Genomic DNA, 19,430 nt, shown 5'->3' with positions numbered 1-19,430 from the left:
GCTTAAAATCAGTCAATCCACAGTGTGATAGTCAGTTTGAATCACACAGTTTGTAGGATCACCACAGTTATAGGCAGCAAGCCAGAACCCAACCATAGACTAAAAGGCAGCACTAGGACCCACAATCAACACAACCAAGGCACAAAACTGGCCAACATAACAACAGCAAGGAGAGAGGGGTGACTTACTCGATGCAATTAAATGCTGGGGCCCATCAAAACAGCAACACAACGCAGGCCATGTTACCAGTATTATAGCCAGGAGAGAAGCACCTTGGAGGGGATGTAGTTTCCAGTACAGGCCGATGGAAAGCCAGAAGGGTGGCAAGCGCTACACGGGGCTGCGAGAGAGTCGAAAAGGGTAAATCCAAGTGGAGTTCAAGTTTGGTAGTTGTCCAAAAACATCCAATGCACAATGTCAAGTGGAAAGATGAAAGCCACAGTAGGCAGGTGTTTGCTCAGATCATGTCCCAGTGCAGGGTAGGGTGCCCAGGTATATCCAAGTAGGCCTCAAGAGTTTCATAGGTCTGTTTTGTATGGGATGCTGCCATGCTAAGGGACCTGTAGCAATGTTTGCTGGGATGTACATTTGCTGTCTTTATCAGCGTGTGTGAGTCTGTGTGTGTGTGTGTGTGTGTGTCTGCGTGCATGCGTGCCTGTGTGCATAACCTGTCAGTGTGTATTGTTGTTTGCAGTGCGGTGCTGGGGGCTGTCTCATTGAACTGGCCCAGGAGCTACTGGTCATCATGGTGGGAAAACAGGTCATCAACAACATTCAGGAGTTTATCATGCCGTGAGTCGTGTAATCCTACAGCTTCCCCCAGTTTTGTCTAAAATCCAATCACAATCTCAATACACTTGGGAAAAACTGGTTGAATCAACGTTGTTTCCATGTCATTTCAACAAGAAAATGAAATGCGATGACGCTGAATCAATGTTGAAAACTGATTGGATTTGTCTTTTTTTCCTCCCAATTTTTTTTACCCTAAATCCAATGACAGGGTGACATTTTCTGTTGATTTAATGTTGAATTCATATCAGTTGACGACAAATCAACCAAATGTCAATCAAAACTACGTTTGTTGAACTGACATCTGTGCCCGGTGGGAGTAAGTTATTGTAATGGGTCTTGCCCACATAAAGGACCTATGCACTGCTTCTGTGCTCGTTAAGGTCAAATCTCTCTCCTTTTGTCTCTTGATAGAAAACTAAAGTCTTGGTGGCAGAAGCGCAAGATCCATCCTAAGGTTCGAGCTGAAGATGGGAAGGTGAAAGAGGGAGGACAGACACAGGATGCTGCACCCTGGGAGACCGACTATGAGCTCCTGCTGTGTGAGGGACTGTTCGATGAATATCTGGAAATGGGTGAGTGCTCCTGCCCACCTTTACTAGGGCAGGGCTGTGGAACATTAGGGCACACAATGTTTTAAAACTATTTTCAATGGAAAATGTCATTGTGGATTTCTTATTGGATAAGGAATTACTCTTGTGATTTTTGTTACTCTTGTTTAAGTGAGGTTATCTGGGTAACTGGCAGTGACACGCACTGGGAGCAAACGAACCCTAACATTTGAAATTGACAGGAGTCTGTGTGCGATCAAGTAATTGATGGACAAACACAGTTGAAACCCCTAGGTCTTGGCAATATGATTCTACTAAGCCGTTGCGGAGGATTAGCTTCCCACGTGCTCTACTTCCCCCAGTCAATGTAACTGTCCCCTCATCCCAAAGATGAATGTGCCATGTAGGTAATAAACATTGCTGTGCAGAACCTACTCAGTCAGACTGTGTAAACCATAACCCAAATTAATGAATTCACTTGCTCTGGAGGATAATATACAGAATATACAGTACACGTCGTGTACAATACATTAAGAAGACCTTCCTTATATTGAGTTGCAATCCCCCTTTTGCCCTCAGAACAGCCTCAATTTGTCGGGGCATGGACTCTACAAGGTGTCGAAAGCGTTCTACTGGGATGCTGGCCCATGTTGACTCCAATGCTTCCCACAATTGTGTCAAGTTGTCTGGGTGTATTTTGGGTGGGGGACCATTCTTAAGGCACACAGGAAACTGTTGAGCGTGAAAAATTCAGCAGCTATAAATCAGTGCGCCTTGCACCTATTGCCATACCCCGTTCAAAGGCACCCTCTGAATAGTACACACAACCGTGTCTCAATTGTCTCGAGGCTTAAAAATCCTTCTTTAACCTGTCCCCTCCCATTCATCTAAGTGGATTTAACAAATTACATGAATAAGGGATCCTATTTTTCACATTGAATTAACTTGGTCAGTCTATATCGTGGAAAGAGCAAGTGTTCTTAATGTTTTGTACAATCAAAGTATTTATACCCCTTGACTTATTCTACATTTTGTTGTGTCACAGCCTGAATTCAAAATTCAGAAAAAGTTCAAAAAAATTATAATCAACCATCTACACACAATACCCCATAATTACAAAGTGAAAAGATGTTTGTATTGCAAATGAAATACAGAAATATCTATTTTACATAAGTATTCATACAGTCAATACTTTGCAGAAGCACCTTTGGCAGCGATTACAGCTCATAAGAGCTTTCCACACCTGGATTGTGCAACATCTTTTCAGAATTCTTCGAACTCTGTTAAATTGGTTGTTTATCATTGCTATACAACCATTTTCAGATCTTGCAATAGATTTTCAAGTAGATTTAAAACTGTAACAGCCACTCAGGAACATTCACTCTCTTCTTGGTAAGCAGTGTAAATTTGGCCTTGTGTTTTAGATTATTATAGATTTTCCTTTAAGGTTTTGCCTGTGCTTAGCTCCATTCAGTTAATTTTTTATTCTGAAAAATTCCCTCTGAGTACAAGAATACCCATAACATGACGCAGCCACCACTATGCTTGAAAATATGGAGAGTGGTACTCAGTAATGTGTTGTATTGGATTTGCCCCAAACATAACACTTTGTATTCAGGACAAACCGTTAATTGCTTTGGCACATTTTTTGCTGTATTACATTAGTGCCTTGTTGTAAACAGGCATAGCCGCGGGAAATAGTTTTGGGGATGCAGAAAAAAGGACCAGTAAAGGCCCAGTGCACTATTTTTGTGAAAACTGAAATGGTCTATTCATTCCTTTTACATTTAACTGAGCCAGATCACAAATGTGTCAATGTACTCAATTACTGTATTGTGTATTGTTTTTCATCATTTTTAAAATTCTTTATTTAACTAGGCAAGTCAATTAAGAACAAATTCATATTTTACAATGGCAGCCTACCCCAGCTAAACCCTCCCTAACATGGACGACGCTGAGCTGAGATAAGGCGGGGCTTTACCTAGCAAAGACTTATAGATGACCTGGAGCCAGTAGGTTTGGCAACGGATATGAAGCGAGGGCCAGCCAACAAGAGCATACAGGTCGCAGTGGTGGGTAGTATGTGGGGCTTTCGTGACAAAACGGATCGCACTGTGAGAGACTGCATCCAATTTGCTGAGTAGAGTGTTGGAGGCTATTTTGTAAATGACATTGCCGAAGTCAAGGATCGGTAAGATAGTCAGTTTTACGAGGGTATGTTTGGCAGCATGAGTGAAGGAAGCTTTGTTGCGAAATAGGAAGCCAATTCGAGATTTAATTTTGGATTGGAGATGCTTAATGTGAGTCTGGAAGGAGAGTTTACAGTCTAACCAGACACCTAGGTATTTGTAGTTGTCCACATATTCTAAGTCAGAACCATCCAGAGTGGTGATGCTGGACGGGTGGGTAGGTGTGGGCAGCAATCTGTTGAAGAGCATGCATTTAGTTTTGAGCAGTTAGTTTGGAGGCCACGGAAGGAGAGTTGTATGGCATTGAAGCTCGTCTGGAGGTTAGTTAACGCATTGTTCAAAGAAGGGCCAGATTTATACAGAATGGTGTCGTTTGCTTAGAGGTGGATCAGAGAATCACCAGCAGCAAGAGCGACATCATTGATATATACAGAGAAAAGAGTCGGCCCGAGGATTTAACCCTGTGGCACCCCCATAGAGACTGCCAGAGGTCCGGACAACAGGCCCTCCGATTTGACACACTGAACTCTGTCTAGGCAGAGTCATTTGAGAAACCAAGGCTGTTGAGTCTGCCGATAAGAATATGGTGATTGACAGAGTCGAAAGCCTTGCCAGGTCGATGAATACAGCTGCACAGTATTGTCTCTTATCGATGGCGGTAATGATATCGTTTAGGACCTTGAGCGTGGCTGAGGTGCACCCGTGACCAGCTCAGAAACCAGATTACATAGCGGAGAAGGTACGGTGGGATTCGGAATGGTCGGTGATCTGTTTGTTAACTTGGCTTTCCAAGACCTTAGAAAGGCAGGGTAGGATAGATATAGGTCTGTAACAGTTTGGGTCTAAGAGTGTCTCCCCCTTTGAAGAGGGGGATGACCGCGGCAGCGTTCCAATCTTTGGGGATCTCAGACGTTATGAAAGAGAGGTTGAACAAGCTAGTAATTTTAGGAAGAGAGGGTCCAGATTGTCTAGCCCTGCTGATTTTTAGGGGTTCCAGATTTTGCAGCTCTTTCAGAACATCAGCTATCTGGATTTGGGTGAAGGAGAAATGGCTAGCCATAGAAAAATGCTTTTTGAAATTCTCCATTATCGCAGATTTATCGGTGACCTGGTCACCTACCTGATGTCACCTGGGCAGGTGAGGAGTGGAGGAGAGGTGTGTGTGTGTGTCTGTCTCTGGAAAAAATTATATAATGTGCAGCCATAACACAGCTAAACAAACAAATTGTCAAAATTTGTCAAACTTCACAAAAAGAATCAACACCCTTGTTTTCAAGTGGTTTTAAATTAAATATATTCACCTTTAGTCTTGTAAGTGACCAACAAGAGCATCTGTGAATTCTCCGGTGGGTGAGTTTCAATTCTGTCAATTCAGAAATCTATGTAACACTAGTAATGAGTGCTATCCTAAGACTTTAGAAACAAATTACTTTATGAATTGACTGAATTTAAAGGGAACTGATGTGTGTAAAAGGAAAGGTACAATGAGGGAGGTCAAAACAACAACCAGACAACTCCTCTCCTCTTCCTGTCCTTCCTGTGAGCTGGTCGGCTAAATTGGTGGAAGAGAAAAACAACACAAGCTTTACATAATATAACACCATAAAAGTTGAGATTTATGTTAACTAAATACTGCTTGTATAGTGTAGTTAGTGGCATAAATATTGGAACAGTGTGGTAAAGTTCGTGATTCTTGCTGTTTACTCATGGAATTTGTATTTCAGATCAAAAGATGAATATGACAAGCAAATATTTAGACAGCAAACTGTTGTTTCAAGATATTTTCAACCCAGAAACAACATCTATACATTTGCCTCATATTAATCCTTTGATCTAAAATACCAATTATCCGAATAGGTTTACTGTAAAAATGACCTACTTTACTTCACTGTCGCAACACTTTATGACACTACCTGTGATGTGGAGAGAAAAAAAAAAGTACCATTGAACTCGGCTTTGAAAAGCAGCTGATACATTTTAACCTTGACTGCTGCTTTTCTTTGCTGAGGCAGCCTCTTCAGGGTTGGCACCAGGCTCATGGCAAAGAGGGTCTCTTCATCCTCCTTCCTGTGAGCATCAGGTTGGGCTGCATCCCTCTCGATGGCTTGGAGGAGCCTCTGCTGAAATGAGAGTTGGGTGGCTCTGAGGGCTGGTACCTCCGATGACGTCTGGTGTGACATTGTTCCTCTTCGTTTCTCTCCCTGTTTTTCTCCTCGTTTGTCTCCACGGCCACATCCTGTTCAACGAGGTCCTCAGTGGTCACTTCATTTAGGTTCATAATAATCTCAGGTGGTCATAGATCCAGAGGTGCTTGCTCCATTTCATCATCTTCCATGGCTGCACCGGTGGTGGTCATACATGTGGATGATGTAGACATTGTAGAGGGTCTCGCTGCACCGGTGGAGGTGGTGGTCGCACTTGTAGATGACGTAGAGGGTCTTGATGCACCGGTGGTGACCACACTTGTAGATGATGTAGTAGAGGGTCTGGCTGTGAAATTGCCACTCGTTAATAAATGGATCCAGAAAATAAAGATTGTGGCAGAAGCGCCAGGGCTGCTGGCCTAAAGCTGATGACCCAGACCTCTTATTTTTCTCTGCTCTTCTCTCTCTCTGATACCTGTCCCTGAGTCCTCGCCACTTCCTTCTACATAGACATGAACATGATAAGCCAAACCATTACCTACTGTAGCATAACAATTGTTATTAGATAGCTATCATGGACATGTCACCTACATGTCACCTACTGTATAACGGTATAGCAAATCTTTAAAAAAGATCAGTCTTTACATGGCTAAAAGAAAAGGAATATAACATACTGTTTACAGGAAACTCCTTAGATTAAGTTGCGTGGAAAAGGGAATGGGGTGGTGAAATAATAGTCTGTCATGGACAAAGGAACTCAAAAAGTGTGATGATATTATTTTACAACAATTTCGATCTGAATGGGCAAACAGTCAGGAATGATTCGCAAGGAAGGTGGATCCTTTTGAATATGAAAGTGGACGAAAAATTGATTTGGCTCATTAATCTATATGGTCCAAATCAGGATGATCCACACTTCTTCGAAAACATTTATACCAATTTATTGAACTTACAGGCAACAAATGATCAAATAATTATGGTAGGAGACTATAACACAGTGTTAAGTACCTCAATGTACCGTAAAGGTAATCACTCTACAAACTATCATCACAGTGCCCTTAAGAAAATCACAAATATTATGGACATATTAGAAATAGTGGATATTTATATTTAAAAAAACGACCTAGTGAGATATACATGGAGGAGACTTAATCAAGCTAAATCAAGCTTAATCAAGCTAAAGCTTGACTACTTTCTTGTCTCTTTCTCTCTTGCATCAAAGGTTAAAAAAGTTTTAATAGGAGACAGAATGCCATCGGATCATCATCTAATTGGCCTTCACATAACTCTTATACATTTTCCACGTGGACGGGAATATTGGAAATTTAATCAAAGTTTACTGGAGGACAACTTATATATCTGAATTTTTCCAGTATAATATAGGTTCAGCAAATCCCCTTATTGTTTGGATTCCTTTAAATGTACCTTCAGGGGTCATTCAATTCAATATTCATCAATAATAAAAAAGCAGTTTCTGGCTAAAGAGACAAGACTAACAAGGGAAATACATGAACTAATAGTACAGGTAGATAGCAATAAAAACGATACAACAGAGATACAAAACAAGTTAGAGGAAAAACAAAAAGAACTTGAGGAACTTATTTTAGGCAGATGTTCTCTTTTCCGTCTCATCCTTTCCCACTGAATGAAGATTATGGTAAGGAATTCTTTCCAAATCATATAAAAAATGAGGCTATTAAATCATTTCAGTCTGGAAAAACCCCAGGGCTTGATGGCATACCGGTAGAGGTATGTCAACTATTTTTTTAAATACTAAAAGCTCCATTGTTAGATTGTTTTAACTACTCCTATAGAAATGGTAGTCTATCAGGTACTCAGCAGGAAGGTCTGATTTCTCTATTATTAAAACAAGACCCAGATGGTAAATATAAAGACCCAGTCTATCTAAAAAACTGGAGGCCCCTTACAGTTCAATGTTGTGATGCAAAAATACTAGCAAAATCCTGTAGAAATTTTGAGGGCAGAACTGAAAATGTGTGTGCGTGCATGGAGGCCTACAAACCTGACTCAGTTCCACCAGCTCTGTCAGGAGGAATGGGCCAAAATCGCCAAAACCGCCATAAAAAGCCAGACTATGCTTTGCAACTGCACATGGGGACAAAGATCGTACTTTTTAGAGAAATGTCCTCTGGTCTGATGAAACAAAACTAGAACTGTTTGGCCATAATGATCATCGTTATGTTAGGAGGAAAAAGGGGGAGGATTGCAAGCCGAAGAACACCATCCCAACCGTGAAGCATGGGGATGGCAGCATCATGTTCTGGTTTGCTGAAGGAGGGACTGGTGCACTTCACAAAATCGATGGCATCATGAGGTAGGAAAATTATGTGGATATATTGAAGCAACATCTCAAGACATCAGTCAGGAAGTTAAAGCTTGGTCGCAAATGGGTCTTCCAAATGGACAATGACCCCAAGCATACTTCCAAAGTTGTGGCAAAATGGCTTAAGGACAACAAAGGCAAGGTATTGGAGTGGCCATCACAAAGCCCTGACCTCAATCCTATAGAAAATCTGTGGGCAGAACTGAAAAAGTGTGTGCGAGCAAGGAGGCCTACAAACCTGATTCAGTTACATCAGCTCTGTAAGGAGGAATGGGCTAAAATTCACCCAACTTATTGTGGGAAGCTTGTGGAAGGCTACTCGAATCGTTTGACCCAAGTTAAACAATTTAAAGGCAATGCTACCAAATACTAATTGAGTGTATGTAAACTTCTGACCCACTGGGATTGTGATGAAAGAAATAAAATATTAAATAAATATCTATTATTATTACTATTATTCTGACATTTCACATTCTTAAAATAAAGTGGTGATCCTAACTGGCCTAAAACAGGGACTTTTTACTAGGATTAAATGTCAGGAATTGTGAAAAACTGAGTTTAAATGTATTTGGCTAAGGTGTATGTAAACTTCCGACAACTGTATTGACTCCAGACATTTCAACTTTTTATTTTTTATTCATTTTTAAAAACACAATTCCACTTTGACATTGTGGGATATTGTGTTTAGGCCAGTGACAAAAAAAATCTCAATTTAATTCATTTTAAATTCAGGCTGTAACACAACAAAATGGGTAAAAATTCAAGGGGTATAAATACTGTGTACAAAACATTAAGAACACTTGCTCTTTCCATGACATAGACAAATTAACAAATTATTTTAGAATATTTTCACTATATTCTGCTTATCCATCATTTAATTAATTTAACAGATTTGTACATTACTTCATGGCTCAGATTACAGATGCATTTTACATACCCCAACACAAGCAGAAGGTGACTGCTGACTGCCCCCCTCTTTGCAGTGCTGCAGTTTGGCTTCATTACCATCTTTGTAGCGGCATGTCCACTTGCCCCGCTGTTTGCCCTGATCAATAACTGGGTAGAGGTGCGTCTGGACGCGCAGAAGTTTGTGTGTCAGTACAGACGACCCGTAGCGGAGAGGGCTCAGGACATTGGAATCTGGCTGGACATCCTGCAAGTCATCACCTACTTTGCTGTCATTAGTAATGTAAGTGTACTATGTGTGTGTGTGTGAGTCTGTGTGATGTTATAAGTGTGCTTGGTTTAATGAAGACTCCTGCCTCTCTGCCAGGCCTTCCTGATAGCTTTCACTTCTGACTTCCTGCCTCGCCTCTACTACCGCTACAACAATGATGGAAACCTTAAGGGTTATGTTAACTTCACCCTGGGTACTTCCCCAAGCAACTTTAACGCCAACAACACGCAATGCAGGTAGAGACACACTCATAATCACCCATGAATGTATATATGCATTTCGTGAATGTTGTTATTTTTTTGTTCCTATTACTCTACAACTGGCATTGTCATCTAGCATTTTTTTTTTTTTTTTTTTTTTTTAGATATCGAGGATACAGGGACAGAAATGGGCATTTTCGACCGGAGTACTTCCACCTTCTGGCTTGCCGGCTGGCCTTTGTCATAATTTTTGAGGCAAGTTCCGTTGTATGTCATTATGTTCCGTTCTATGTCATTATGTGGACGACTTTTGCAGTACAGATTCAATGCAATTCATTGACCAATTCAGTGTTTATAGGTCTATCTGTGAATGCATTTTTGTTAAGAAGCTGAGGGATGTTGGAGAATTGAGATTGAGATGCCTTGTCGTGTGCTCTGAGAATGTGTGCACTGCCACTGATTGGTTTAAAACCGAAGGGTGTTTCATTTTTATACTGTGGCTAGTCAACACATTGCATCTGAGTAAGCTTACAGGCTTGTTACAATGTTCATATACAGTGCATTCAGAAAGTATTCAGACCCCTTGACTTTTTCCACATTTTGTTACGTGGCAGCCTTGTTCTAAAATTGATTAAATTGATTTTTCCCTGATAAATCTACACACAATACGACAAAGAATAAACCGTTTCATTTATTTTTTTGCAAATGTATAAAAAATTAAGAAAAGATACCTTATTTACATAAGTATTCAGACCCTATGCTACTTGAAATTGAGCTCAGGTGCATCCAGTTTCCATTGATCATCCTAAAGATGTTTCTACAACTTGATTGGAGTCCACCTGTGGTAAATTCAATTCATTGGACATGATTTGGAAAGGCACACACCTGTCTATATAAGGTCCCACAGTTGGCAGTGCATGTCAGAGCAAAAACCAAACCGTGAGGTCGAAGGAATTGTGCGTAGAGCTCCGAGACAGGATTGTGTCGAGGCACAGATCTGGGGAAGGGTACCAAAACATTTCTTCAGCATTGAAGGTCCTTAAGAACACAGTGGCTTCCATGTTTTGAACCAATAACACTCTTCCTAGAGCTGGCTGCTCGACCAAACTGAGGAATCGGGGGAGAAGGGCCTTGGTCTGGGAGGTGACCAAGAACCCGATGGTCACTCTGACAGTGCTACAGAGTTCCTCTGTGGAGATAGGAGAACCTTCCAGAACGACAACCATCTCTGCAGCACTCCACCAATCAGGCCTTTATGGTAGAGTGGCCAGACAGAAGCCACTCCTCAGTAAAAGGTACATGACATCCCGCTTGGAGTTTGCCAAAAGGCACCTAAAGAACTCTCAGACCATGAAAAACAAGAATCTCAGCTCTGATGAAACCAAGATTTAACTTTTTGTCCTGAATGCCAAGCATCACATCTGGAAGAAAATCTGGCACCATCCCTACGGTGAAACATGGTGGTGGCAGCATCATGCTGTGGAGATGTTTTTCAGTGGCAGGGACTGGGCGACTAGTCAGGATCGAGGGAAAGATGAACGGAGCAAAGTACAGAGAGATCCAGAACCTCAGACTAGGGCGAAGGATCAACCTTCCAACCTTCTAAGCACACAGCCAAGACAAGGCAGGAGTGGCTTTGGGACAAGTCTCTGAACGTCCTTGAGTGGCCCAGCCAGAGCCCGGACTTGAATCCGATCAAACATCTCTGGAGAGACCTGAAAATATCTGTGCAGCGACGCTCTCCATCCCACCTGACAGAGATGAGCGGACCTGCAGAGAAGAATGGGAGACACACCCCAAATACAGGTGTGCCAAGCTTTTAGCGTCATACCCATGAAGACACGAGGCTGTAATCACTGCCAAATGTGCTTCAACAAAGTACTGAGTAAAGGGTCTGAATACTAAAGTAAATGTGATTTTTCAGTTCTTTTTTTAATCAATTTCCAAACATAAAAAAACAGTTTTTGCTTTGTCATTATGGGGTATTGTCTGTAGATTGAGGGGGGGGGGAACAATTTAATCCATTTTAGAATAAGGCTGTAACGTAACAAAATATGGAAAAAGTCAAGGGGTCTGAATACTTTCCGAATGCACTGTATGCTTATAATGTGTCTCCTTCCCTGGTCCATCTTCGCTCTCTTTCTTTTTTCCCTTTCTCTTTGCTCAGCATGTTGTGTTCTTCATCGGTCGTTTGATTGACTTCATGGTCCCTGATATACCTGAGGACGTGGAGATCAAAATTAAGAGGGAGCACTACATGGCCAAGGAGGCCCTGGCTGAGAACGAGGTGAGAACCCCTGTACCTCTTTCTAGATACCTGTCAGTCAATCGATCAATCAACCAACCGATTAACCAATCAAATCTCTATATTATTCACAGGGTAATTTTGGCTTCTTTTTTTAACCAATGATAACCCCAGCTGACTCTTCTACCAATTAGATAGTGTATTTTCTTCCTCATTATCAATCATCGAAACAACTTTACTATACACATAATTTCTCAACATAAAAGTTGAAACATGCCTTGCAGTACCGGTCGCTGATTGGCTGGTGACTGATTGATTGATGAAGGGATAACAGATTAAGCACAGGCGCAACAAATGAAAACGAATGATTTTACTCGGGATAACTAGTGTATATCACAAAGTAGGAGGAGATAGCTAGCCAGTTTACTTTCCTAAATGTTCTGAAATATTACCTCAGACATAAATGGGCAAGCTACTAGTTCTAGCTAGCTTACTCTACCTTATCAAAGGTTACTAGTTAATTTGACCAACGTTATTTCTGAATGTTTATCAAAATAACTTTAGCTGGCTAATTAATTTGTTCATGCTTTGTGATACACCTATGACAGAACTTTTTCACCAAGCTGTCACTCTCTCTAAACTGATGCAAAGGAATTTTAAGAAGGAACAGTCAGATGCGACAAAATATCCCAGAACCTAAGCTGCACTGTGAGCCAGATTTAAAACAGAATGACATTAAATTGAATTGACTGATGCATGCTCAATTTTCCGTCCCGACTCCCGGTCAGAAGCCCCAAAAAGATCTATAACCATCCATGAGCGATCATTTGCAGAAGAAAAGTATAGACGCGCAAGAGTCTACACTGGATCGGTCAGAATGAGACACGCCTAACCAATGACATTACAATAGAGGCGGGACTGAAGTTGTGTGGACCAATAAGGTGACAGGTCGCATGGCGCAAGCATCAGAAAAATAAAAAATGCTTTCCACATCACTGCACAGAGCGAAGACCGCTCAAATTTATTTGTCACATGCTTCTTAGTCAACAGGTGTAGACTAACAGTGAAATACTTATTTATGAGTCCTTTTTCAACAATTCATAGTTAAAGATAAGATACATTTTTATTTATAAAAAACATAAATGTTGCCACAGTGAGTCAGGCTGGTCAGGACAGCCCGATTGATTACGCATGGTATTCAAAGTTGGAATTGCAGTGGGGCCACCATATTTATAAAAAATATATATTTAAGAGTACAGATTATTGTATTGGACAATATAAACTTTTTTAGAAAGATCATTTACAATTTATTTGATTGAGTAAATGTATTTAGTTCTCTTAATTTTGATAAATGAATGTTGATGTAAAATTGAAATGTACTGATTTTAAAGTTGTGTCATTAGATTTGGGGTGGAGTCACAAGAAGAAAATTGGCTCCCTTTTGAAAAAGTATGAATACCACTGGATTACAGTATATTTTGGAACATTAAATCTACTGGGGCTCCACCCCTAACGCCCTATTGGTAGAGCCATGACTGGGCTGTTGAACAGTGTGACAAAGGACATGTGGGCTACAATACATATGCCGCGTACACGTGCTAGTTGGAACTAGGAAACTCTGAAATGTATAAATTGCTAACTGGTTGTAGTTATACACAAGCAGTGTTCGACCAGTTAGCAAGTACGGAATTCAGAGTTTCCTAGTTCCGACTAGCATGTAAACGCTGCATGTTTATACTGCATTATTATGTTGTATTATAGTGCATTGGTTGAGTATTTTGTTGGCTAACCTCAGAAAATGAATTTCCATGTATATAAAGTCATTGTATCCTATGATATGAAGAAAATTCTAAGCTAATTTTTCAGAGTCAATGAATCCACCCTTTGCTTTCTTTTTGTTTCACGCTCTGTATGTTGCAGGCTTTGGGTAAGGTTGTCGTCCTACTTGAAAAGGAGAATCTGTCCACTGAGCTGCGACACAGAGCCAAACCTCAAACTTCCACAGCGTCTCCACCCCGGGAGAGCAACTCACCACCACCCTTACTGAATCCAATCCCAGAGGACGCAGACAGATCACCGCTCTAACCCCTGACCTCCCCAGGGGTCGTTTGGGCGCCAGCTCAAGGTCACACGATGGTGTGATGAGATGTATTTTTCAGCTCTGTGTTTCTAACAATCTTCAGTGACATGGACAGGTAAAAGTCATGACTGTAAGACTGAGGAGAAGGCAAATAACAGGACTAATCCTTTCTCAGGACAGACTGCAGTGAGTTTGAGGCTTTGCATTGTGCTTACTGTACCCATATTGAGCAGCAGTATCCCCCCCACTCTAACCATGCAGCAAATGTGTGGACTACTAGAGAACTATGACTAGACTAGTCTTTTGAATGAATCGTTAAATGGGAGTCCTGACTCTGTGGTCATAGAAAATGCCATTGCACTTATTGTAAGAATAGGGGTGATAACCCCGGTGTCTTGGCCAAATTCTCAACCTGGCCCCATTCAATCATGGCCACCTAATCATCCCCCTGATTCCCAATTGGCATATATCACTCCTCACCTCTCCACCATGATAGATGCTGTGTGAGTGTTCTGGCACTAAATGGCTGCTGTGCATCACCCAAGTGGGTGCTACACATTGGTGGTGGAAGAGGTGAGTTCCCCCCTTTAATTTGTAAAGCACTATACAAATCCAATCAATCAATTACTACTAGAGAAATGTGTCTCTTTCGGTGTACCTGCTCAGTCCTTAACTGAATAATATAATTACTTTTTTGGGTTGGCAGTGATCTCACTTCATGTTCCAGGAATTATAATCTTCCAGTTCAGTCCCCCCCCCCGTGAAGAAGAGATAAGCACATAGACTGGAATCAACTGAAGTATTTATTTAACTAACACAATCATGATACATGTGTGTATATACAGTGGGGAGAACAAGTATTTGATACACTGCCGATTTTGCAGGTTTTCCTACTTACAAAGCATGTAGAGGTCTGTAATTTTTATCATAGGTACACTTCAACTGTGAGAGACGGAATCTAAAACAAAAATCCAGAAAATCACATTGTATGATTTTTAAGTAATTAATTTGCATTTTATTGCATGACATAAGTATTTGATCACCTACCAACCAGTAAGAATTCCGGCTCTCACAGACCTGTTAGTTTTTCTTTAAGAAGCCCTCCTGTTCTCCACTCATTACCTGTATTAACTGCACCTGTTTGAACTCGTTACCTGTATAAAAGACACCTGTCCACACACTCAATCAAACAGACTCCAACCTCTCCACAATGGCCAAGACCAGAGAGCTGTGTAAGGACATCAGGGATAAAATTGTAGACCTGCACAAGGCTGGGATGGGCTACAGGACAATAGGCAAGCAGCTTGGTGAGAAGGCAACAACTGTTGGCGCAATTATTAGAAAATGGAAGAAAATAGAAGAAGTTCAAGATGATGGTCAATCACCCTCGGTCTGGGGCTCCATGCAAGATCTCACCTCGTGGGGCATCAATGATCATGAGGAAGGTGAGGGATCAGCCCAGAACTACACGGCAGGACCTGGTCAATGACCTGAAGAGAGCTGGGACCACAGTCTCAAAGAAAACCATTAGTAACACACTACGCCGTCATGGATTAAAATCCTGCAGCGCACACAAGGTCCCCCTGCTCAAGCAGGCGCATGTCCAGGCCCGTCTGAAGTTTGCCAATGACCATCTGGATGATCCAGAGGAGGAATGGGAGAAGGTCATGTGGTCTGATGATTCAAAAATAGAGCTTTTTGGTCTAAACTCCACTCGCCGTGTTTGGAGGAAGAAGAAGGATGAGTACAACCCCAAGAACACCATCCCAACCGTGAAACATGGAGGTGGAAACATCATTCTTTGGGGATGCTTTTCTGCAAAGGGGACAGGACGACTGCACCGTATTGAGGGGAGGATGGATGGGGCCATGTATTGCGAGATCTTAGCCAACAACCTCCTTCCCTCAGTAAGAGCATTGATGATGGGTCGTGGCTGGGTCTTCCAGCATGACAACGACCCGAAACACACAGCCAGGGCAACTAAGGAGTGGCTCCGTAAGAAGTATCTCAAGGTCCTGGAGTGGCCTAGCCAGTCTCCAGACCTGAACCCAATAGAAAATCTTTGGAGGGAGCTGAAAGTCCGTATTGCCCAGCGACAGCCCCGAAACCTGAAGGATCTGGAGAAGGTCTGTATGGAGGAGTGGGCCAAAATCCCTGCTGCAGTGTGTGCAAACCTGGTCAAGAACTACAGGAAACGTATGATCTCTGTAATTGCAAACAAAGGATTCTGTACCAAATATTAAGTTCTGCTTTTCTGATGTATCAAATACTTATGTCATGCAATAAAATGCAAATTAATTACTTAAAAATCATACAATGTGATTTTTGGGATTTTTGTTTTAGATTCCGTCTCTCACAGTTGAAGTGTACCTATGATAAAAATTACAGACCTCTACATGCTTTGTAAGTAGGAAAATCGGCAAAATCGGCAGTGTATCAAATACTTGTTCTCCCCACTGTATAAACTCAGCAAAAAAAGAAACGTCCTCTCACTGTCAACTGCGTTTATTTTCAGCAAACTTAACGTGTAAATATTTGAATGAACATAACAAGATTCAACAACTGAGACATAAACTGAACAAGTTCCACAGACATGTGACTAACAGAAATGGAATAATGTGTCCCTGAACCAAGGGGGGTCAAAATCAAAAGTAACCGTCAGTATCTGGTGTGGCCACCAGCTGCATTACGTACTGCAGTGCATCTCCTCCTCATGGACTGCACCAGATTTGCCAGATCTTGCTGTGAGATGTTACCCCACTGTTCCACCAAGGCACCTGCAAGTTCCCGGACATTTCTGGGGGGAATGGCTCTAGCCCTCACCCTCCAATCCAACAGGTCCCAGATGTGCTCAATGGGATTGAGATCTGGGCTCTCGCTGGCCATGGCAGAACACTGACATTCCTGTCTTGCAGGAAATCACACACAGAACAAGCAGTATGGCTGGTGGCATTGTCATGCTGGAGGGTCATGTCAGGATGAACCTGCAGGAAGAGTACCACATGAGGGAGGAGGTTGTCTTCCCTGTAACGCACAGTGTTGAGATTGCCTGCAATGACAACATGCTCAGTCCGATGATGCTGTGAGACACCGTCCCAGACCATGACGGACCCTCCATCTCCAAATCGATCCCTCTCCAGAGTACAGGCTTTGGTGTAATGCTCATTCCTTCGACGATAAACGCGAATCCAACTATCACCCCTTGTGAGACAAAACCACGAAACCAAAACCTTTGTCAGTGAAGAGCACTTTGCCAGTCCTGTCTGGTCCAGCGACGGTGGGTTTGTGGCGACGTGGTTCCAGTGATGTCTGGTGAGGACCTGCCTTACAACAGGCCTACAAGCCCTCAATCCAGCCTCTCTCAGCCTATTGCGGACAGTCTGAGCACTGATGGAGGGATTGTGTGTTCCTGGTGTAACTCGGGCAGTTGTTGTTGCCATCTTGTACCTGTCCCGCAGGTGTGATGTTCGGATGTACCGATCCTGTGCAGGTGTTGTTACACATGGTCTGCCACTGCGAGGACGATCAGCTGTCCGTCCTGTCTCCCTGTAGCACTGTCTTAGGCGTCTCACAGTACGGACATTGCAATTTATTGCCCTGGCCACATCTGCCGTCCTCATGCCTCTTTGCAGCATGCCCAAAGCACGTTCATGCAAATGAACAGGGACCCTGGGCATTTTTCTTTTGGTGTTTTTCAGAGCCAGTAGAAAGGCCTCTAGTGTCCTAAGTTTCCATACTGTGACCTTAATTGCCTACCGTCTGTAAGCTGTTAGTGTCTTAACGACCGTTCCACAGGTTCATTAATTGTTTATGGTTCATTGAACAAGCATGGGAAACAGTGTTTAAACCCTTTACAAAGAAGATCTGTGAAGTTATTGTGATTTTTACGAATTATCTTTGAAAGACAGGGTCCTGAGTGTATATAGATATACATATATTTTATTAACAGAAAGTAACAGAAAAGTTGTATTCCATTCATTCAAGACTATACCTACTGCTACAAACCAGTTGACATTATGAATTGACAACTACATCTGTTTATGGGAGAGTCAAGCCAGAGATTATTAATGCAACATGCACGTAACATTGTCTTTGAATATAATATACAATATTTAAATGTGGTGTTTATTGGAACAAATAAAAATGTGATAAAATACGTGACTTGATATTACAGTATCGAATCTAAATTTGGATTTTGAAGATTTAATCATTTTTAAACCATTTGCTGCATTATTCTCTGCCATTACATAGTCGTTTGAAACATGTATACAATTGGGCTCCTCAAGTAACAGTGACATTTGAAAAGGATAAAGTTGATGATCAACATTGACTTTACTCACTTTGCATGAGCAACAATAGTGAAATCTGCGGTTTGCCTGTAAGATGGCGCCGGAGAAGAATGCAGAAGTTTTACATGCCCCCGACCGATTGTGTTTTTTGTTCGTTTATTTGCGTTGTTTGTAACTTATTTTTTTACTTATTTTGTACATAATGTTGCCACTACGGTCTCTTATGACCGAAAATAACTTCTGGACATCAGGACTGGGATTATTCACCATAGACTGGCAGAATCCTTTTTTTCATTTAATGACTCTGACGAGGCCGACTCGAACGATATACTGCTTTCTCGGCAACAGGCCCAGATCCCTGTGATTTGCGTGAAGAGGAGGCGGAGAGAAAGAGGCCGGAGGACGGCCTGCCTTCTGAGAATTCGTAGGCGATCGAATAAACCCCCACTTCCTTCATTCTGCTAGCAAACGTGCAATCTTTGGACAATTAAATAGATGACCTACGCGGAAGATTAAACTACCAACGGAACATTCAAAACTGTAATATCTTATGCTTCACGGAGACGTGGCTGAACGATGACACTATCAACATACAGCTGGCTGGTTATACGCTGCACCGGCAGGATAGAACAGCGGCGTCTGGTAAGACAAGGGGCGGCGGACTATGTATTTTTGTAAATAACAGCTGGTGCACAATATCTAAGGAAGTATCGAGCTATTGCTCGCCTGAGGTAGAGTATCTCATAATAAACTGTAGACCACACTACCTACCTAGAGAGTTTTCATTTGTATTTTTCGTAGCTGTTTACATACCACCACAGTCAGAGGCTGACACTAAGACAGCATTGAATGAGCTGTATTCCGCCATAAGCAAACAAGAAAATGCTCATCCAGAGGCGGCGCTCCTAGTAGCTGGGGACTTTAATGCAGGGAAACTTAAATCTGTTTTACCAAATTTCTATCAGCATGTTAAATGTGCAACCAGAGGGGAAAACAACTCTGGACCACCTTTATCCCACCCACAGAGATGAGTACAAAGCTCTCCCTCGCCCTCCATTTGGCAAACTGACCATAATTCTATCCTCCTGATTCCTGCTTACAAGCAAAAATGTAAGCAGAAAGCACCAGCGACTAGATCAATAAAAAAGTGGTCAGATGAAGCAGATGCGAAGCGACAGGAGACAGTTTTGCTAGCACAGACTAGAATATGTTCTGGGATTCCTCCGATGGCATTGAGGAGTACACCACTTCAGTCATTGGCTTCATCAATAAGTGCATCGATGACGTTGTCCCCACAGTGACTGTACGTACAGTGGGGAGAACAAGTATTTGATACACTGCCGATTTTGCAGGTTTTCCTACTTACAAAGCATGTAGAGGTCTGTAATTTCTATCATGGGTACACTTCAACTATGAGAGACG

The 19,430-nt window shown here is 42.0% G+C and overlaps 1 protein-coding gene across 1 annotated transcript in view; it reads left to right on the top strand.

Moving 5' to 3' along the window:
* Nucleotides 1-14,555, top strand: part of ano7 (anoctamin 7) — a 58,300-nt gene extending 43,745 nt beyond the window's left edge. The window contains exons 18-24 of the mRNA XM_071356499.1: nucleotides 695-792; nucleotides 1,204-1,364; nucleotides 9,001-9,206; nucleotides 9,291-9,430; nucleotides 9,559-9,649; nucleotides 11,562-11,681; nucleotides 13,560-14,555. Coding sequence (XP_071212600.1) covers nucleotides 695-792; nucleotides 1,204-1,364; nucleotides 9,001-9,206; nucleotides 9,291-9,430; nucleotides 9,559-9,649; nucleotides 11,562-11,681; nucleotides 13,560-13,724 — 981 coding nt within the window. The 3' untranslated portion in view covers nucleotides 13,725-14,555. The remainder of the gene's footprint in view (nucleotides 1-694; nucleotides 793-1,203; nucleotides 1,365-9,000; nucleotides 9,207-9,290; nucleotides 9,431-9,558; nucleotides 9,650-11,561; nucleotides 11,682-13,559) is intronic.
* Nucleotides 14,556-19,430: the final 4,875 nt, after the last annotated feature.

This window comes from Salvelinus alpinus, chromosome 21 (assembly GCF_045679555.1).
Source record: "Salvelinus alpinus chromosome 21, SLU_Salpinus.1, whole genome shotgun sequence".
Taxonomy (NCBI): Eukaryota; Metazoa; Chordata; class Actinopteri; order Salmoniformes; family Salmonidae; genus Salvelinus; species Salvelinus alpinus.
The sequence above is the reverse complement of the archived record's forward strand: the minus strand, read 5'-3'. Positions and strand labels throughout refer to the sequence as shown.